We start from the raw sequence: 20875 nt of genomic DNA, 5'->3' as shown, positions 1-20875 counted from the left end.
CACTTAGTAATTCACCATTAAGATATTGTCGAAGGCTTTCACGGTCAGAGTTCATTGGTTCTTGTAGGTTATCCGGGTTGTGTAACCGTGGTCTTGGTATTTTCTTTCCTGACGTTTCGCCAGCAGCTGTGGCAGGCATCTTCAGAGGAGTAACAATGAAGGACAGTGTCTCTCTAGTGGGACCAGCACCAACCCGGAATGTCCCGATGACTCATCACCTGCTTTATGAGAGCATCAGGAGCCACCTGTGTTGTTCATTTTTTTAACAAATTGTTCTTTTTTATGTGTATTTCATTTTTTTTAGCCATTTTGAGTCCCCAGTGAGGGAGAAAAGTAGGGTACAATACTTAAATAAGATCATTGCAAAGCCTTTTGAAATTGTATTGGTATACTACAACCCATAAATCTCATTTTCTCATGGACTATCATTTCATGTACTAGTAAATGAGGTGTGCTTTATGCATTTATGGTCCTGGTTGCCACCGGAAGTACCCCCTCTTCCAAATCCATCTCTGAAGAAGCAAGGCAACCCCTACAGATCCACACTGCCCCCCAGGGAGAGCTTAACCTGCTCTATGCTGGAATGCTGGCTTCAGTTAATGAGGTAAACGTTTGTCCCATTTTGACAGTAAAGTTTTAAAGCGTCCCATTTTCAGACGCTCCTTGTAATCAGCGTGGGCTGGGTATGGATCAAATTAATACATACTTTGGATCCCATGTATTGAGGGAGAGACATAGGATTGGATTCTGTAACTCCGTTCCACTAAGTTGGATCCTGTGATTATCTTATGCTATGTTTTGCTTTAAAGGAGAAAGACTTCTTCCAGTGAAGATTTTTTTTTGAGGGGGGGGGGAATATAGGCTGTGGTTCAGTGGTAGACCTTGCTTGGCCTGCAGAAGGTCCCAGGTTCAGTCCCTAGCACCTTCAGTTAGAAAGGACCAGGCAGTTGGTGATGTAAAAAGACTTCTACTGAGACCTTGGATAGACAATACTGGATAGACAATACTGACCTTGATGGACTGATGGCCTAATTGAGTATAATGTAAAGTAACATAGGCAGGCCACTATCCAATAAATAACAATATCTGAATGAACTGTCTAGTTATTGCAATATTAATTACAATTAATACTGGAATGAATGCTAAAAAGACCAAATAAAGATTCATAAAGTCAAAATATCGTGTTTCAAAACAAGAATGCATGCAATCCTACCACAACCAACACATGACAAAAACATCAAGAGGAATAATTTTCCAAAATGAAAGTGATGTTATAGTCCTGTTGCTGAAAGCACGTTGTGGAGTACTCAGACGAAAAGTACATCACAGAAAACGCCAAACAGAAGAAGAAGACGGTCTTCTAGAAGCAATCTGTTTCGTCATCTGACTTCTTCAGTCCCAAATGGCTTCTAATATATACGTGCTAAATTTTGCCACAGTAATCCATAGCTTACACACAGCACTTCATACGAGAATGACTTTTTTCTGATGTGAAAGAATTCCTCTGATGGGGGGTGGGGGAGAGTCTCTGTTGGTGGAAAGGTGTTGTAGGATCCAATACATTGCCTTTTTAGACTTCTGGCAATCAGGCGCTTCAGACTACATAGGCACCAAGGTTCACATACTGAATCCTTTAAAGCAGGGGTGTCAAACATAAGGCCCGAGGGCAGGATCCAGACCCTTGAGAGCTCTTATCCAGCCCGCGAGCCAGCTGAGGCAGCCACCATCCCACACTCTCGATCTGGGATGGGGAGGCATGGCCTGGCCCAACCAAGTGACATTTATGTCATATCTGGCCTCGTAACAATTGAGTTCGACACCCCTGCTTTAAAGTCACCTGACATGTTCAACAAATCCAACAGTAGCTTCCTTGATAGGGCTGAAAAAAATATATCTTCTGTTCTACCCCAAAAGAATTTCTCCTGCCAGTTTACTTTCCACTGGCCTGGGCGAGCCCCCAGCCTCCCCTACAAACTCACGTACCTGAAGAAAAAATAAGTGCTGAGTGATCTCCTGAACAAGCTCCTCCTCGGCATTCTCTGGATAAAACTTGGCTAAGAAGTGAAAAGTCACAGGCTCCTCCTTTGGAACATCATGGTCCAGGACCTGCAGGATTAGAGCTCTATTTAGCCTCTCCAAAACCACACAAGTTCTCTCTCTTACAGTTCAGATGTTATTCTTCTCTGTGACCTAGCCTGAAAAAAAAGGGTCATGCAAAAGAAACAAAACGCCACAGTACATAGCGTGCTGTGACCTGTGCCTACCACGGACTGAGTATCTTTCTGCCCTGTTCTATTTGAAGTTGGTTCTTCTAACACTCTTGAATACACACAGTTCTTGCTCATAAGTCTTAGGGGCCAATTAGACATGATGGTGGCACAGCCTCGTTTTTTAGAAGGTGGGTTGTACTATCTGTGCCCCTAGCTATAAAGCAGGACAGGGGATGATTTAAAGTAGAGAACGAAAGTGCTGAACTTTTGTGTCCCGTCCCCCCCCCCCCAAACCAGGTGCACTTCACCCAGACAGGGTTACTTCTGGTCATGGAACCCAGCAAGGAGTAACATGGCAGGAGAGGAGCTGCCATACTAAGCAGCCTTACTAAATATTCCATTGAATTTAGGATTTACTTCTGAGTAAAATGCATAGGACTTGGCTGCAAAACTACTGGAGAAACTGCAGCACAGATAAAAGTTAAAACAGCTGATTATTTAATAACTTATTATATTTGGGAAAGTATGATAAAACTTTTAAAACTCTTAACAGTGTACGCCTATGCTTAGGGTGTAACTCTGCTAAGTCCATTGAAGTCAAAGGTGTAACTCTGCTTAGGACTGCAATGAAAATCATGCAGCTGAAGCTAGCATAAATCTTTAAAAGATATCTCATAATCTAACAATTATCTAAAATAATTCTGTCTAGTTCTTGTAATTTAATTAACTAGAAATTCAGGATACACCAAGTTTAAAATGCACAAGTGTTAACATTTGAAATGCAAAGTGCCAGTGCTACTCTGGAATGTAATGGGAATTAAAAAAAGGTAAAGGTCCCCTGTACAAGCACCGGGTCATTCCTGACCCATGGGGTGATGTCACATCCCGAAGTTTTCTAGGCAGACTTTGTTTACGGGGGGGGGGTTGCCAGCACCTTCCCCAGTCATCTTCCCATTACCCCCAGCAAGCTTGGTACTCATTTTACCGACCTCAGAAGGATGGAAGGCTGAGTCAACCTTGAGCCGGCTACCTGAAACCAACTTCTGTCGGGATCGAACTCAGGTCGTGAGCAGAGCTTGGACTGCAGTATTGCAGCTCACCACTCTGCTCCACGGGGCTCCTAATGGAAATTTAATTGTATCGAAAAGGATTTGAAAATAGCAAAATCAGTGACCATCCTTTATTCTAAGGAAAGGGAGAAAAACATGAACATTTGTGTTACAATGTTTTAGACATAAATCAAGATGGCTGCCATTTCACAGCAACTGACTGGATTTATTCAGGAAGTGCGGCACACAAAAAGATGCACCTTTATTATATGAAAAAAATAAGACAAAAATAACATTTTAAGATTCCAAACCACAGCCACACACAGAATGGCCCAAATAAGTGCACTGGTCTTGGCTTAAGCAGCTTGAACTCCTGTGCCAGTATGTTTGTTTCTGATGAAAGTTCAATGTCATGAGATGCTTGTATGGATATTCAAAACCTGAAGAGATGTATAAAACAGCCCCCCCTATAAATCTAAGCGTATAAAGCAAAAGATTGAATATTTAAATTAGATTAAGACTAAGCAGGGGAGTGAAACACTAAACCCATCAAAATGAAAAAATAAGAAGGAAGGGTCCTAAAGATGCAGTACTAGTAATTACACTGTTAATCACATTAAAGCTAGAACAACACTAATGCTGCAGAAAAGAAATGGTCTTTTATGATTAGTTCAAGGTTTTAGAGCCGAATAAGAATATGGTCCTGAAAAACTGATGTATTTTGAAGATTAGGGGGTTTCAACTTGAATCCTATATCTGGAGTACAGACGTCCATAATTCCTCTCAAAGTGACCCCAGATCTACCAAACAATGCATTAAAAGGTTTTTTGCAGATTCAGATATTCTATTAGTTCTTGCTCTGTCACAAAATGCTCAGCCCAGCTTGCCTGTGGCTCTCAGCAATCTCCTGTTTAGACAGTGAGCAGCTTTCACATCACTTAGCTTTAACAATGATACATTATTGGGTGCTCTCAGACCACCTGCTTGGCCAGTGTAGTCATTGGTGTCCTCCCCCTGCATATTCCTACCTTCTTGTCCATTTTGAGCCAGGCCATAGTGTCCTTGATCATGTACTGCAGACCGAAGAACCAAGTTTCACGGAGGCCTAACGTCCTGCATACCAGATCAAACAAGTCCTTCCCTTTCCATTTCACCTGCAATACAGAAACAAAAGTAAATCAACTTGCAACCTCCAGTTCTCAAATCAAGGTATTTTCATGTTTGTATATGGCATTGCGATGCAGTTAGAAAAAGCAAAAACAATGTAACTGTGGAAGCGAATTGGTAAAAGACTTGCTTACGCTATCAAGGTTCGGATGTTATCATCTCAGGGTTCCCATCCTGAGATAATTCCTCCCAGGAATTCCAAGATGTTTCAGACTACTTCTTTAGATTATTCTCATATGGAATCATGAATACCAGTAGGCCAAAAGAAAGAAAGAATAGCCGGAGTAAAAAGCTGAAGAATTGGAATTCATTAACAAATCCGGTCCCTTTTGGAACCACCAGTGGTAGTTTCACTCCAAAAAGGCAAGTGCCTCCTATTCTTAGATGCACCAGCAAATTTAGATGAGATACTGCAACATTCTCGTACCATACCCCAGCTAAGAGGATGTACTTTTTGCATACCTGTTTGTTTCCCTTCTGTTAACTTGGCTCCATGGAAAAGGTGGCCATTGAATAAGAAAGAGAAGAGGCACCACATAGGTGTTCTAAGTGTAAGGGGCAGCAATGGAGAAGAGCAGAGTCCTTTATAGGGGAAAGTGCTCAAGGGGATATGGAGAAGACTAGGGCAACATGCCCAGGAGGTTATTTTGAGGATAAAGAGTCACACAAACAGCTAACATTCCCCTACAGTATACATAAGTAACTGGAAGATGGCCTTTCATGTACATGTTTTTAAACACTGTGTTTATGGGAGGTATTTATAAAAGGGAAGTGAAGCATGTGTGTGTTAAGTTCCGTCAAGTCTCTTCCGACTCACGGCGACCCTGAATCAATGTCCTCCAAAACACCCTAATTATTAACAGCCTTGCTCAGGTATTGCAAACTGAGAGCAGTGGCTTCCTTTATAGAGTCAATCCATCTCATGTTGGGTCTTCCTCTTTTCCGGCTGCCTTTGACTTTTCCTAGCGTTATTGTCTTTTCCAATGATTGTTGTCTTCTAATAATGTGACCAAAGTACAATAGCCTCAATTTAGTAATTTTTGCTTCTAGATTCATATAACCAGTTATACTTGCGCCTCAAAAACTTGCAGGCCTTAAAGAACATTCCTACACATTTAAAAAGAAAAGTACTAGCCTTATCTGAAAGTTATTAAACAAGCAAAAATCTACATAAGGATCCATGTTAGCTTTGCAAGGTAACACTGAAGTTGTCTTGGTAAAAATACCCTTTGTTTGCAGCATTTATTTCAGTGAAGTACACAATGTAGGCGCTCATTGAATACAAGCAGCCCAAGCCCAACTAAGGGACTCTGTATCAGCCTCAATTTGGCTGCTTCCACATGGAAGTTTGGTCCAGTTTCATGTCTAAACTGGAGTGTTTTTGGAGCATCCACATGACACCACCTCATCATTCTTCCCCACTCTGCTGTGATCTCTCCCAAACTTTCGAGGTTACAGAACCTTTGCATGCTCTATGGATGTAAAGGTGTACATTTTTGCAAGTCCCATTTTGCAAGTCCCATTTTCCTTGCCTTAGTATCCCTTTGGTGGCTATATCCACCCACTCCTGCCACCAGAGGGCTTTGTGGGGCTTTTAAAAAGGCATGATTGACATACTGATACAGCACTAAGCTAAAGCAACATGTCAATTACCAATTTCAAACTATAGGTATGTGCTAAGTATAAAATATAATTGATAGGTATATGTTAATTATAAAATATACCGGTAATTGACCTATCACTATGGCTTAAATTTGGAAGCTAACCTATCTCTGCAGGGAGAATGGCAGGGCTGCGGCAAGGCAACAGCAGGGAAAGCTACCATGTGGACATTCCACTGCAACAAAAAGAATATGAAAAATCATCACCTCATGGATGCAACCCTTATTACAAGAAGGTTTTGCTTTAAACAAAGCAAAACCTAAAAACAAGAAGGTCAATGCAATGAAGAGACTCAGTAAAGCAAACTTCCAGATAGGTAGTCATGTTAGTCTATTGGTACGAAAAAAGCAAACAGTCCAACTGCATCTTATCAGACTATTTATTTCTTATGGAATCAGCTTTCAGACTACAACCCACTTCATCAGATGCAAAAGCAAGCAATACTTGGTGTCTATTCATGGAGGCAGAACACCCAGGCAGCACTTAAGGACATATGGCCCTTCTTCAAAAGCCTGATGGCAGAAAATCGCTCTTCCCAACCTGTCAGAATCTGTCATTTTTAGGATCACCTGCATAACATCAGCATCTCAGTATTAATGTTCACACATGGCAAAGATTGCTTTCCTTCAATACTACTCATTCTGTAGCTGTTATCGCACACTGCCCTCTTCTGGCTACTGCTTCTTATTTCAAGGAGAGGAGATTTCAACTTCCACTAACTGCCAGTGCTTTTAGATAAATACAGATGCACACACAGTTATTCTGAGAAATTAGACAAAGCAGTAGAAAGAAGACAGGCATATTTTTGATTACCTATGTCGTGCTTTATACATGGCTAAAATTCCCATTATACAATGCTTTACAGAGCACCATATGCAAAAGTCAGATCTCTGTCCCAAGGAGTTTTCAATATAAATTTAGACTGGGGGGAAGAGTGGAGGAAGGAGATGGCAAAGTCATAGCATCCCAGTCCTAGGTTGTGGATATTTGGACTCTCTAACAATCAAGCAGTTCTGAAACTCCATTAAACCCAGGCCAAGCCTTAGATATTGCTGACGCCACACAAATGCCTTTGAGCAGAATCAAGCAGTAATCTCTCCACTGCAAGCCCTCACTGAAACATGGGCTCTGGCCCATCTCCCATTCATTGCAACGAAGCCTCCACAGGAGAATATCTCAGTATCCCATGCATCAGTCACTGTTGCCATCTGAAGCATCTGCCTCAATGAATAGAATCATAGAGCTGGAAGGGACCATCAGGGTCATCTAGTCCAACCCCCTGCACATTGCAGGAATTTCACAACTACCTCTCCCACACACACCTAGTGACCCCTACTCCATGCCCAGAAGATGGCCAAGATACCCTCTCATGAACTGCCTAAGTTCACAGAATCAGCATTGCTGACAGATGGCCATTTAGCCTCTGCTTAAAAACCTCCAGGGAAGGAGCGCTTACCATCTCCCGAGGAAGCCTGTACCACTGAGGAACCGCTCTAACTGTTGGAAAATTCTTCCTAATGCCTAGATGGAAACTCTTCTGATTTAATTTTAACCCGTTGGTTCTGGTCCGACCTTCTGGGGCAACAGAAAACAACTCGGCACCATATGACAACTCGACACCATATGACAAGTACTTGAAGGGCTGTCATATAGAGGATGGTGCCAAGTTGTTTTCTGTTGCCCCAGAAGGGCTTCCAATGTTTACCCTAGGGCAGGGGTGTCAAACTCAATTGTTACGAGGGCTGGATATGATATAGTCGTCACTCGGTCGGGCTAGGCTATGCCTCGCCAGCCCAGAGGGAGAGTGAGGGTGGCTGCCTCAGCTGGCTTGCAGGCCGGAGAAGAGCTCTCAAGGGGCCAGCTCCAGCCCTCAGGCCTTATGTTTGAACTCCCTGCACTAGGGCATAGTACAGCTTGTAAACATGGTGCTTCCTGCCCTTTATTCACAGGCACTCTTTAATCATCACATTTAATCACCCTCTTCCTCCAAAGATGTATGGGTTCTCTATATGCAACCCTTACAACAACCCTGCAAGGTGGGATAGCCAAGTGCGACTGACCCAAGGTCACTTGAAGAGTTTCACAGCGAGCAAGAATCTGAACTTGGGGTCTCCCACACACAAGCTTAAGGAGAGAAGTGTTTAAAATACTTTTCCGTTCCTCTGTCATTCAGACAGCAAAGCCGGGTTAATATATTTAGCATGAGGTTATTTCCTACTGGGACTAAATTACATCACATGAAGCATCAGCAGTTTGTGGATCTCTTCTCTCTCCCCCACCGCCAGGCAATCTTTACTGCAATTGTTTCAAAGGATTCATGAGAGAGCCGGTGTGCAAAGAGATTCATCCCCTCACTTAAGAGGCAGCAAAGAAGGCACTTGCAAATGCGGGCCACTGCTGCAGTCTGCCTACAAGAGGCTTTCATCCACAGATGCAGATTTGTACCCTGTGGAATCAATGTTTTCAAACTCCAGCTGCGTTTTAGACTACAAAAAAAAAAAAACAGAGGCCCTCCCCAGCTGGAGTTCAAACCCGTCCACAGACTGCAAATGAAGTGCAGTGTTATGTAAGCCAGTGGAAAACCTGCGATAACATTCTCAAAACATTAAATATTGCATTAGCCTGTGAGATCGGGGGGGGGGGGAGGAGAGAAGAAATTGGCTGGTGCAAGGCAGGATGACTTCTAAGATTAGTTTAAAATACTGATTGCGAACATTTCATAGATATGCACGTTTGTTCCCCCACAGCTGCAATTTGGCCCTGTGCATATAAACTAGTGCTCACATGGCAGTTTATGCTCTTAAGTTTTATGCCTTGACTCACAAGTGCAGTAATACTAATCTAACTACTGTTGGGAGAGCCGCAGACTCCAAGTTTGACTTGCGCGTGTCAATAAATTTGATTATGAAACCACATTAGCATTCATTTTTTGTAATTTAACTAGCTTAACTATTATCATGTTTAATTCCATTTTTGTTCGTTCCAGCATATTATGTACAATTACACATACTGTTGTTACTAAGAACGCATTTAGATGACCTGTTTGCTTGCCTGTTTTACATGGTAAGTGAACCAGACTTATCTTTTTGTACTACTTTAACTGCAGGTCCTGTGAAGGACTCCAGCGCTCCCCAGACCACAAGCCAACATCACCTGGAAAATCTTTCCAAGATGGATTAAAACACTATGTGACAATGTTCATTTAAAAGACATGTTCAATACATCAAAGTCAATGGAAAGAGTAAATGTGCACTGACTTAATAACATGAAAAACATAAGCATGTGAACTAGACCCTACATTACTCTTTGAAATGTATATGTGCATTCCATACAAGACAACGCTTCCACAGGTTAATGACATATTACAACTGCTCATTTTACCAACAGCAACAATCCGGCAAGGGACAAAGGGAACAACTGGAACATATGAAAGAAATGCAGAATTCAAGCTTAGTCCTGGCCTCAAAACCCTAGTATATTCTGGCTACAGTTATCCTTTGCACATGCTCAGAAGCAGTCTATTCTTCAATCCAATTTGCCGGAATTTGTAATCTTAATTACTACTTGATTGGAAGCCAAGACCTCCTAATGACTACCTTTAGCTTGTAAAGCCACATCTACACTTTTGGTAGCCTGCCACACATTGCCTTAACTTTGTGATTTGCACAGCACTGAACACCTGTTTGGTTACAAGCAGCATTACCATGGGGCTGTCACAAGGAAGCCCAGCATAGATGTTATCTGAAGAACATTCCAGATCTACAAAATGATAGCTCCTAGTTGAAATTAAACTTGTTCTAGCTGAGGAAGAGACCAGACTCTACAAGGAGAGGCATAAAATAGAACAAAGGTGGTAAATATCTCTATATGTGGAGATCTGTAAGCACCACCTGGCAGGGCATTCCAAATCAGTGCATGAAAATTCTGCCTTCTGTGCCACTCCACAATGCTTCCCACCAACAATCATACATCTTGTCCTTAAGTTTTCTTTGAAGGGTTCCCTCAACCCGTTCTCTGTCCCTTCTGACACTAAGCCTACTGTGAAGATACATCTTCCCATGACAAACCCCAACCTATCAGCAGTAAAAAATATTATTTAGCCAGTTCACATAATAAAAAGACTTCATCCATATGATGTGCCTAGACTAGATCCAAAGACACCAACCAACTCTGGGCCATTCCACACACTTAGGATACAATATCAAATACTAGTATCAAATCAAGTTTATTGTGGAAGACAATAGGCCGTTACAATCCAAAAAGGTATAACAATATAACAACAGGTTAAAATGTACAGAACCAGAATCATTAAAAAAAATACAAAATTAAGAAATTAAAATGCGCCCATTCGGCTCTATCCAGCTTTACCACCTTTTGTGATTTGCTTCGCCCTGATTTTCTTGGCCACCAGGCCATACAGTGCCATTTTTGGGGAAATATAAGGGTCCATATCTGATAACAAATAAATTGATCTGTCAACATCAGATGATAATTGTGACGCAAAAGAATGTTTGCCAAAAACTTGTTCCGGGACTCAGTATATAAAGGACAGGACATAATGGGGGAGACATTCTACTGAGCCACCACATAAACAAATATGTTGAGCCAGAGGTTTTTTTTTTAAACGGCCTGCAAGGAGCTCCATGGGCATAGTTTGGAAATGTAGTGATGTCAGGGCTGCTCTGAGGCTGTATGTTGTCATGTCTGCCAGGTAGGAGGTTCTAAAATGATCTTTCTTTATCAGTTTGAACCATGGGGCAAATTTCGTATGGGCAGCTAGATGACTATAAAGCATCTTCTTTATAGACCCCATCCTTGTAGTTCTAAATTGCTCCCTGAGAACGGAGAAATGGGAGATGATATTACCAAGGAAGTTAGATCGCTCAGTATCCCTATTTTGCAGTAGGAGCTTAGGATATATTTGCTGCATTCCAACTAAAGTATGCACCCCACAGGTACACTTCTTGGGGCAGCATGATTGGCTGCAGCTCTCTGCTGTATGTACAAGTCTGGGTTTACATCTCCACAGCCAATGTGATGCAGGGGTTAAGAATGCTGGCCTCAAACCAGGGTGGCATAAACTATTCACCCCACCTCCATTTTATCCTCACCACAACCCTGTGATGTAGGTTAAGAGAGAGTAACTGGCTCAAGGTCACCGTACCATGCTTCACAGCAGAGGGTCTTCTGGATCCTAATCTGACACTCTAATCATTAAGCTATGTTAGTGAAAATCCTGCTCAACTGTAAAACTTACTGGATGCCCAAGAACCAATCACCATCTCTCACACAATCCTCCCTTGTTGATCATTGTGAGAAGAAGATAGAGCAGAACCATGTAAGCTCTTGGGATGAAAGGAAGGATAAAAATAATGTCATGTCACAATGTGTGCAAAGGCAAGTACCATTATCAAGATTTTGCAAAGCCAGAGACTCCCAAGCAAAAGCTCCACATTGGACAAATGGCCTGCAGGAAAGGGGGAGGAGGAGGAGTTGGTTTTATATATCAACTTTCTCTACCACTTAACGAAGAATCAAACTGGCTTACAATCACCTTCCCTTCCCCTCCCCATAACAGGTAGGTGAGGCTGAGAGAGCTCGAAGAGAGCTGTGGCTAGCCCAAGGTTACCCAGCTGGCTTCATGTGTACGAGTGGGGAATCAGACCCAGATCTCCAGATTACAGTCCACTGCTCCTAACCATCCCTCAACCACTGCACCACGCTGTATCACCATTCTTCTTCTTTCAGAGTTCGTGACAAGATTTCAGTACATAAATATCTGATGAAGGTCACTGCCATCTAAAAGCAAAGGCTTGAAAGCAAAGTTTCTCTACTGCTGTAACCTAGAGTTGTGGCCGGAATGATACAATAAAGCTAAATCCTCAAAATAAGAACTGCATTAGAGGAGTACCCATAATTTAAACGCAGGACTGCAATAGCTCTGATACCGTCTGCGTGTAATGGGGCTTGGCGCACCCACACTCCCTCTTCCTTTCGATGCTCCTATTGAGCCAGAGGCAAGAGAATGAATGTTCTGTCATAGGGTGGCCCTGTCATATTCCATTAGCTTTATCTTAACATGGTTTGTTAGATATATTTGCGAGTCTTGGAGGAATACGTGGACAAACTCTCTTATAAACACAGCTAAGTGCTGCAAGGCTGTTATTTTGCGGACCGGGGATTTATGATCTTTACCAAATGCAGCGTGCTTGCAATTTATCAGCACCAAATGTTTTAAGTAAACAGAAGTAAGCACTTAAAACTCAGAAGCCGCTCAGTGGAACAGGGGGGCATTCGGCTCAGGTGATTGCTGCAATTGCATTTACCATCCTGAGATGTCAGATTGGGGGGAACCTATTAACAGGGGAGACATTATTTATTAACCTGCAACAGGAGTTATTTGCACTTGGCAGCCAACCCAAGCATCACTCCAATAATACAATTTATATGAGTATAGTGTCCTTCCTACAAGTGTCACACAAGTGCTTCTCAGGCAATTACAGCTATGAAGTTGCAACAAAATATTAGCACAGAAATAGTTTACATTTTTATAAATGAAGTGGAGTAAACTATACAGAGTAAACTATACTATAAATTGTTCTTTTTTCACCTATCCTGTCCCTACATCATGGTGCTCAGAATACATATATGAGGGGTATTATATTTTATTCTCACAAAATCTCTGTGAGATAGGTTAGGCTGAGAGAGTATGACTGGCTCAAGGGAGCCTCAAGGCTCACCAAGGATTCAAACCTAGGTCTTCCTAATCCATATCCAACACACACTAACCACTGTACCTCGCTTCCTCTCAAAGCAAGAACTCTGATCTTTTTAAACTCTGTGTGTGTGTGTGTGTGTGTGTGTGTGTGTGTGTGTGTGTAGGTAAATTAAATTAAGTATTTTTTTCCACAGGAAATTAACAGAAAAGCAAGATATAAATGAACAAATGCATTTATTTATCCATTTAAAAATAATATATCTTACTTCTTCAGAAGTATCTTCAGAGTTATCTGAAGGAGTGGGCTGTGACTCACAAAAGCTCACACCCTGCCAGAAATTTTGTTAATCTTTAAGGTGCTACTGGACTCTTGCTCTTTTTTACTGCTGCTTCCATCTGTAAGTCTTCAAAGAAGCTTAGAAGTTTGATTAAAATCACAATGATAAACTACACAGAGGAGGCTGCCCTCTGTGTCTCTGAATGGATTAGTGCTCTGAATTCTAATAACTCATGCAGAAACACAGGGCCATTTAAACACCAGTAATTCTTATACATGCACTAAGAGTGAAGCATGCTTCCAATTGACATTTTTTAAAACAGGGCATCAGCTATCACTGGTCTAGCACTATACTGCTTTCACTGATGACTTCCTTTGACAAGGCCAGAGACAACCACTTAAAGGTACCCAGCCTGCACATTATATCCCAACAGAACTCCTTTCAAAGAAAGCATGCTCACTCTCCTTCACAGAAAAATGGATGGAAAGAGGCACCAACATGTTCTAAAACAGCAGGCAGAAATAGGAGGAATAAAGGGAAAGACCCCTTTTAAAGCAGGGCTCCTCAGCAATATGAAAGAGTAGCAAGCTGACCTTGCAGAGAATGAGAACTGTTAAAATATTGTGGCCCTTAAAAAGAAGGGTTCTAGTCAGACATAATGATAAATCATGGTTCATTTATCAGGAATGAGCTTTGAAGTCCTCGGGCTCACACCTCCCCATTCCTCTTCCCCTTGTAGGGCTTCCCAATAAATCATAGTTTGTCAAATTGGCAAATGATAAAAGAATGGTCTGTACTCTTGCTTACAAGCCATGGCTCCATACCACAATTTAACCCTGCTTTGTAGCTAAAAGAACAAACCACAGTCTGTTGTTTCATCTGATTTGAACATTGTGACAAATCACGGTTTGCCTTGAACAAGGAAGTTTTCAATATCCAAGCAGCATGTACGGGAAGGCTGAGGGAAGAGAGAGACGTGAGCCTGAGGAATTCCAGGTCTTGTTCATTTATTTATTTTTCAAATTTATAGTCTGCCCTCACTCCCAGCCAGGGCGGGCTCAGGGCGGGTAACAACAAACCTTGTTTGTTATATCTGGATGCATCTAGAGGTTCTGTTAAATAACAAGCAGATGTTCTGTTTCTCCTTGTTCTGTTTCTCATTGCCTGAAAAGGTGCTGGAAAAATTCACAAAAGAAATTATGATTCTGAGGAATACATCTGTTTACAAGTAACAAGATATAATGAGAACCCAATACGCTGCTTAACTTAGCAGGAATTAAATTAGCAGCAACTGTAGAGAAGCCACAATATTTTTAAAGTCATGGACAGCTAACAGAGAGAATAGAGAGAGTCCCTTCAATTTCCTCCTTTAACAAACAGATGTCAAAAATGTAAAGAGCCACTTAGCAGAGCCACCTGCAGAAGCAGCAAAAGCTATTTTTATTTACTTATGCTGCATGACAACTTGATAATGACTTTTTAATTAAAAGCTATTTCTATTAAACTTCCAAGGAGGCAGTAAACATGCCAAGGTATAGCTACTGAGAGTGTGTCTTAGCATCTGGTTGAGATTGACAGAGAAGATGACAGAAAGGAAGGTTCATATAATGATCATAAGACACTGTATTCAATTCCTGGCATCTCCAAGCAGCAGGGCTTGGAAAGACCCCTCTCTTTCAGAGACCCTGAATAGCAGCTGCTAGCTAGAGGAGACAATCCCAGGTAGATGAACCAATGGTCAGACTCAGTGTAAGGCTGCTTCACATGTTCAATCAAATCCTGATAGTGTAGTAGGCACAATACATTGCAGAACACACAGTAAAGAAGGGATGCTTATTTAAGATCAAGATTTAAGTTTTCAGCATGGTAATCTTGCCAGATTACCCGCTGTTTTTCCAGTGATGACTGACTGAAGTTGACAGCTTCTGACTTTTTAGCAAACAAGGAGACAGACTACATCAGATGCTTTCTGCAGTTGCCTTTCATTCAGATTGAAGAGCATTACTGTCATAGAAAGGCAAATCTAATTCCTGGATCTTCAGACATACTAGAAATTGGGGTCTATTAAGCACAAATAAAACCATTGTAAATCTATGCTTAAAATCAGTCAGCACAGAAATGAAAGACTAAACTATAAGCCTAACACACACATTCTCAAAAAACAGAGGAAAATAAACAGGCAGATGGTAGAAAATATCAATAATTTCAATAGATCTACCCTGGCCTTATCTCCTTTAGAAAGGTGTACCATACTACAGGGGCTGTGGCTCAGTGGTAGAGCATTTGCTTGGCATGCAGAAGGCCCCAGGTTCAATCCCTGGCATCTCCAGTTAAAGGGACTAGGCAAGTAGGTGATGTAAAAGACCTCTGTCTGAGACCCTGCAGAGCCGCTGGTGGTATGAGTAGAAAGTTCTGTCTTTGATGGACCAAGGGTGTGATTCAATATAAGGCAGCTTCATGTGTTCTCCTGGTAGAGGGCAGTCTCACTGCAATCCCAAAGCAATGTTTCTCCACCTGATCTCCCTTCATAGGGTGGGGGATAAATGGGAGAAGGCTCTCCTCAAAAACACTCCTAAGATCTCTTAAATTTCTTTCATAGTGTATGCAGTTTCATTTTAATCCAAGCTGGCAATGGTCACAAGAGCCAGTGAAATCAAGTTGAAGGGGGATGGGGGGAATTACTGAGAGAAAATGGAAGGCTCTAGTGATCCTGTTTCTTAAATTCTGGTTTCAGTTGTGGGCATGGGCTGGAAGGAAAGAGGAACTTAGGTGGGGAGAATTCCCTCCGACAAAGACAAGACAGCACAGACACCAATATCATTTTTATGCTGTGCAAAAGACAATTTATTTTAAAAGGCGCAATGCTGAGCTGGTTAGGCTTCTCAAGCAAAATAATTCCCGAACTGTATATAATGTCTGGATCTGTAAATTGCGTTTCCTGAACTGTGAAATCCCTTCCATGTATTATGAGGTAAGACCAATAAAAATATGATTGGACATGCACCACACACTACAAGTTCAGCCACAGTAATTCAACAAAGCCAGAACAGGATGAGGAAATGTTTAAATCACTGTGATGGGTAGGAGGGAGATATCCATCGCTCATTTAACAGTTGACATCTCAGAGTGCTTCTGCATTTCATTAAAAGAAGAATATTTAACAGGTTGTGGACATTCACCCAAACATACCTGAAAGACATTGACAGCTGCACTTGCAGTTCTAATGTAAAATGCATACAGATTACAACAGCCTAGGCATATCATTTTACCTTATTTTTTACTTCCTCTCTAAACTCTAAAAAACATGAAGGGGGAAAGTGTGGAGCTAGAAAACTTGCTTCAAATATTTTCAAGACTGCCTAGTCAAATAAAAATTAAACTTCCTTCTGCACTTCCTATCTTACGGACCTAGCATGCTTCTAGTCCACTGTATCAGGGATGGTCGACTGGCATCCCATGAGCCAAGTAAGTTCTATAAGACCGCTCTTTTGTGCCATCCAGTGACAGCTGACTTATGGCGACCCCATGGGGTTTTCAAGGCAAGAGAGGTTCAGATGTGGTTTGCTATCGGCTGCATCCGCACCACGACCCTGGTATTCCTTGGAGGTCTCCAATCCAAATACTAGCCAGGGTTGACCCTGCTTAGCTTCTGAGATCTGACGAGATCAGGCTAGCATGGGTTATCCAGGTCTGGGCATAAGCCCTACCAAGTTTTAATCAATTATTTGAATATTACAGAACAGGGAAAATCATTAAAGCTATAAAAAGGGCATCAAACATAAAGCCTAGAGTCACATCGGGCCTTCTGGGGGAAGGAACAAAGGTGGCATGGAACATTCCTAGTAGTACGCATGAATTACTGAACCAACTTCAGGGCTGCAACAAACAAGCAAGAACTGCTACTACATGCCACAAAATGGAAATGCTCACTCTTGAGGTCTCCAGGACAGAGCAATGCAAATTTGCATATTTGAGTATCATGTTCATACTACAGGAATAGAAAACTTACTGAAATTGATTCCAATATAAGCATTTGTTCATCAAAGCAAATTTCATCATCTAGGAGGGTAAGGGATGTATGTATTTGATGAAGTAAGCTCTAACTCACAAAACTAATACTGTAATAAATGTTAGTATTTAAGAAGGGTGGGATATATAACATTCTGGTGGTCTTTGACTGTGATACGTCAAAACTGGATTCCTTCTCAATTTTGCAGCTACCAACATCCATCTGGATATAATTTACTACAGCTGCAATTCCCCCCCATTTTAGTATCTAACTGAGATAGAATGCATGGTTTCATGTCAAATTCAGATGGAAATATCTCTCTAGTGAACAACTATAGGCACCTGCTTGTTAGCAAATATAGCCACCAGACTCTTTTGAATTTGAGGGGAGGAGCTGTGGCTCAGTGGTAGAGCAGCTGCTTGGCATGCAGAAGGTCCCAGGTTCAATCCCCAGCATCTCCAGTTAAAGAGCCTAAGCAAAGTAGGTGATGTGAAAGACCTTCTACCTGAGACCCTAGAGAGCTGCTGCCAGTCTGAGTAGACAATACTGACTTTGGCTGACCAAGGATCTGATTCAGTATAAGACGTGTTCATGTGACACCTCTGGTCTAATGATACTTGACTTTTTGGACATTGCAATATGAACTTCCAAGCTATGCCTGAGTACATGTTCACTAGAATTATAAAGCTCAAACTGGTTAATGGCAGCAGTTTTATCATGAAGCTTCAGCACCCCAAAGGGGTCAGTTTACGCGGCAAAATACATGTTTCCCCTGCAACTATTATCTAAAGAACCATGTGGTCCCCAAGAATCCTGAAATAGACCATCCCTCTCTTTACCATTTCAGCAGCTTTTGCAGTATACACCTGAAGATGAGAAGAGGACTAATGGAAATTCCTGTGACCTGCATAGAATAATGCTTCACCATCCCTCCTTTAATCACCCCTCCACTTGCAGGAACAGAACACAAGAACTGTTATTCCTTCCCTTGTGTGACTTAAGTGAAGGTCACCCGATCCTACAGAGGGCCAGAAAATGAATGCTTTTGGTTCACTTCTGTGCCAGGTAAATATATCTGTGACAAATAGTTATCTATCAGCTACAAAGGAAGGTAACAAATTCCAGAGCCCAAAGCTGGCAGTGAGTTCCCGAACTGGTAATAAGATAGGTTAGCCTTGATGTATTTGCCAGTGGAAAATTGTCCCCCGTTATTGCTGCTGGTAAAGCTTTCCAATTCACTTTTAACTCAAGACCTACAAAAGCACTCACTGTCAAGACTATTAAAGGTCAGGAAATCAGCTGGGACAGCCAGTGGCATCTCCACAGAATGAAAATGCAGAGCTCAAAATTCATAGAAGAGGCAGAAGGCGTTAAAATGCTATTTCCCTAATCAACAGAAGTATTCATCTGGAGCCCCACACACAGATCTCACGTCCAAAAACATACTTCTAGCTGGACTGTAAGAGTCTGACAGTCTGCTCTGGAATATGCCTACTCAAAAGTAAGTCCCACTCTTTGATGGAACTTGACTGCAATCCATCAACTGTACTGAACAAAGCAGGGTTCACTTTTGGGTAGACATGCAGAAGACTACAGAAGCATACAGAGGATTGCAGCCTCAGGATGGCAAGCATATGGATGAAAGATTTCTAAAAGCTTTGATATGAAGACAAACAGAAACCATTTTCTGTAAAAAAGAAAAGAAGAAGAAGGCAAAGAGGAAACATGACATTGACAGGTCAAAATCTTGCAGGTTTAAAACGCCCTTTGTTCCTTTACATATATCGGGGGGGGGGGTCTTTGCATTTCCTTTAAATGTACTTTGATCCTTCCATGTCAGCTCCATCCAGGTATACAATTATTACAGGAATAATTCCTTGCATTGATAATCTTATTAAATTCCTACTACTCATTGGGCCCTTAAAAGAAAGGGCTGTGACATAATTCCATTTTCAAAGATTGCTTTTAGGTAAAGAGCTCTGATGTGACCAAAGAATTTGTATGCATATTCTTATGTGACTGCAGGTATTTATTGTGAATGATGTTCTGTTTTGATTTGGCAAAATCAATATTAAGATCTCCTTTTTAAAAAAGCATAGAGCAGGGGTGTCAAACATACAGCCCAAAGGCCAGATCCAGCCCCTTGAGAGCTCTTATTCAAGCCAGCTATCCCTTCCCCCCACACCACCAGTCCTGATCTGGGCTGGCGAGGCAACTGTATGTTGCATTGTGCTGACACATCTGTAGCACTGGTTGAGATATTACCTAATTTTGTTTTATAAACAAAATATTTCATATACACACACTTCTCTTTGTACTTGCAGCACATACGCCTACCCACCTAGGTGACCACCACATGCATCTGATGCTGTGAGCTCTGCGCCATGAAAGCTTATGCCACAACGAATTAAGTCTTAACAGCACCACAAGACATGCTTTATCGTTTTCAGCGATTATGAACCTTCTTGGGGAAAAATTAACCCATAGACAGAGACATCTGCAACACCCAAACCTGCTACAAACGTCAAAAGAAAGTCAGCCTCAATTATAGTGACCCTAATTTTGGCCATTCAACTAAGTCAATATTTTACTCTACAGACTCACCATTCATCTTTGTTAAGAAGTCCTTTATTTTATAATTGGACTCATGTAAGACTGTCTGTTTGTTTTTAATTTACCCTTAATTTTCATTTGACCAGTGCACAGTTTGATCAATCAGGCTAGCTAGCATTATTAGCTACAAAATGAACAGGGCAAAGGGGACCAGCTGGAAAGAGGCATTAATTCTTAATTCTCACAACTGTTTCAGTTAAAACTGTTATTGAACAGTTTTACACCTGTAATTGCTATTAACTCTTCCTCTGATTCTCATCTGCTAATGATCCAACTCAATACACATTTTATCTTGTATCCTAAAAATCTTTTAACCTAAATCACTCCTTGCAAATTAGCAGTTGGGAGTTTAAAAAAGAGCTTTGGGAGATGGACAATTCAGAGAGAAGCAGCACATAGGGGAATGGTTAAGGCAACATCTTGGCATTTCTCTGTTCAAAACCGACCCCTTCTAAAATGGCTTTTCTTGAAAATATAGAAATTAAAAACCATATACTGGGCCTTGTACTCCTTTGAGAGGCAGGATAAGAATGCAACAGATAAAACAATAAAAAGTAGCCACTGAGGTTCAGCCACAATGTATTTGTGGGTGGCCCATGATTCGCCACAGCAAACCCATTCGCTAAAATTAATAAATTGACTCTGGGGCAACATGCTGCAAACCAACCATTACCTCACAGTTGAACTCCATCTCTGCATCCATGGTCATAATCCGCACTGTGAAGGTTTTCGGCTGCTTTCTTTTCAGAGAGCTGAAACTCATCCGAGATGCTATGGCACCAGCCATGGCAAAAGGCCTGGAAAGTCAGCTAAGCTACAAAGGGCACAATCAGACCCTGTTGCGCCACGGAACAAGAAGTTGCAACAGGCAGGAGCCAAGCAAAAGAAATTTAGGGTGCCTGCCTGGCCTCTTCCGGCCTTCCGTGGAGGAACAGGCTGCGCACTAGCACCCCTAACATGCCTCTGAGCCCTGTTTTTCGCCCTGATATTTTATCCCTGATAAGAAATGTTGAGGTATCAAAGTAAGTTGCCTAGATAAAACTTCTATAGGGACAAACACACTCCCTGCTCATTACTGTTTCCTTGACACTTTAATGGGGAAACTACCTAAATACAAAAGAGGCAAAGCATGGATGACAAGCATCTAGTTGCCAGTCTTTCACAGATAT

The 20875-nt window shown here is 41.7% G+C and overlaps 1 protein-coding gene across 5 annotated transcripts in view; it reads right to left on the bottom strand.

Annotated features, from left to right (window-relative positions):
* The window catches only part of NF2 (NF2, moesin-ezrin-radixin like (MERLIN) tumor suppressor), an 86993-nt gene extending 66450 nt beyond the window's left edge, over positions 1-20543 (bottom strand). For all 5 annotated transcript variants that reach the window (XM_056859415.1, XM_056859416.1, XM_056859417.1 and 2 more), the window contains exons 1-3: positions 20380-20543; positions 4288-4413; positions 1984-2106 (exon numbers count right to left, since the gene is read on the bottom strand). In XM_056859415.1, the coding sequence (XP_056715393.1) occupies positions 1984-2106; positions 4288-4413; positions 20380-20493 (363 nt within the window). In that variant the 5' untranslated portion in view covers positions 20494-20543. The remainder of the gene's footprint in view (positions 1-1983; positions 2107-4287; positions 4414-20379) is intronic.
* Between the last annotated feature and the right edge of the window lie 332 nt (positions 20544-20875).

Source organism: Euleptes europaea, chromosome 13 (genome assembly GCF_029931775.1).
Source record: "Euleptes europaea isolate rEulEur1 chromosome 13, rEulEur1.hap1, whole genome shotgun sequence".
NCBI lineage: Eukaryota > Metazoa > Chordata > Lepidosauria > Squamata > Sphaerodactylidae > Euleptes > Euleptes europaea.
The sequence above is the reverse complement of the archived record's forward strand: the minus strand, read 5'-3'. Positions and strand labels throughout refer to the sequence as shown.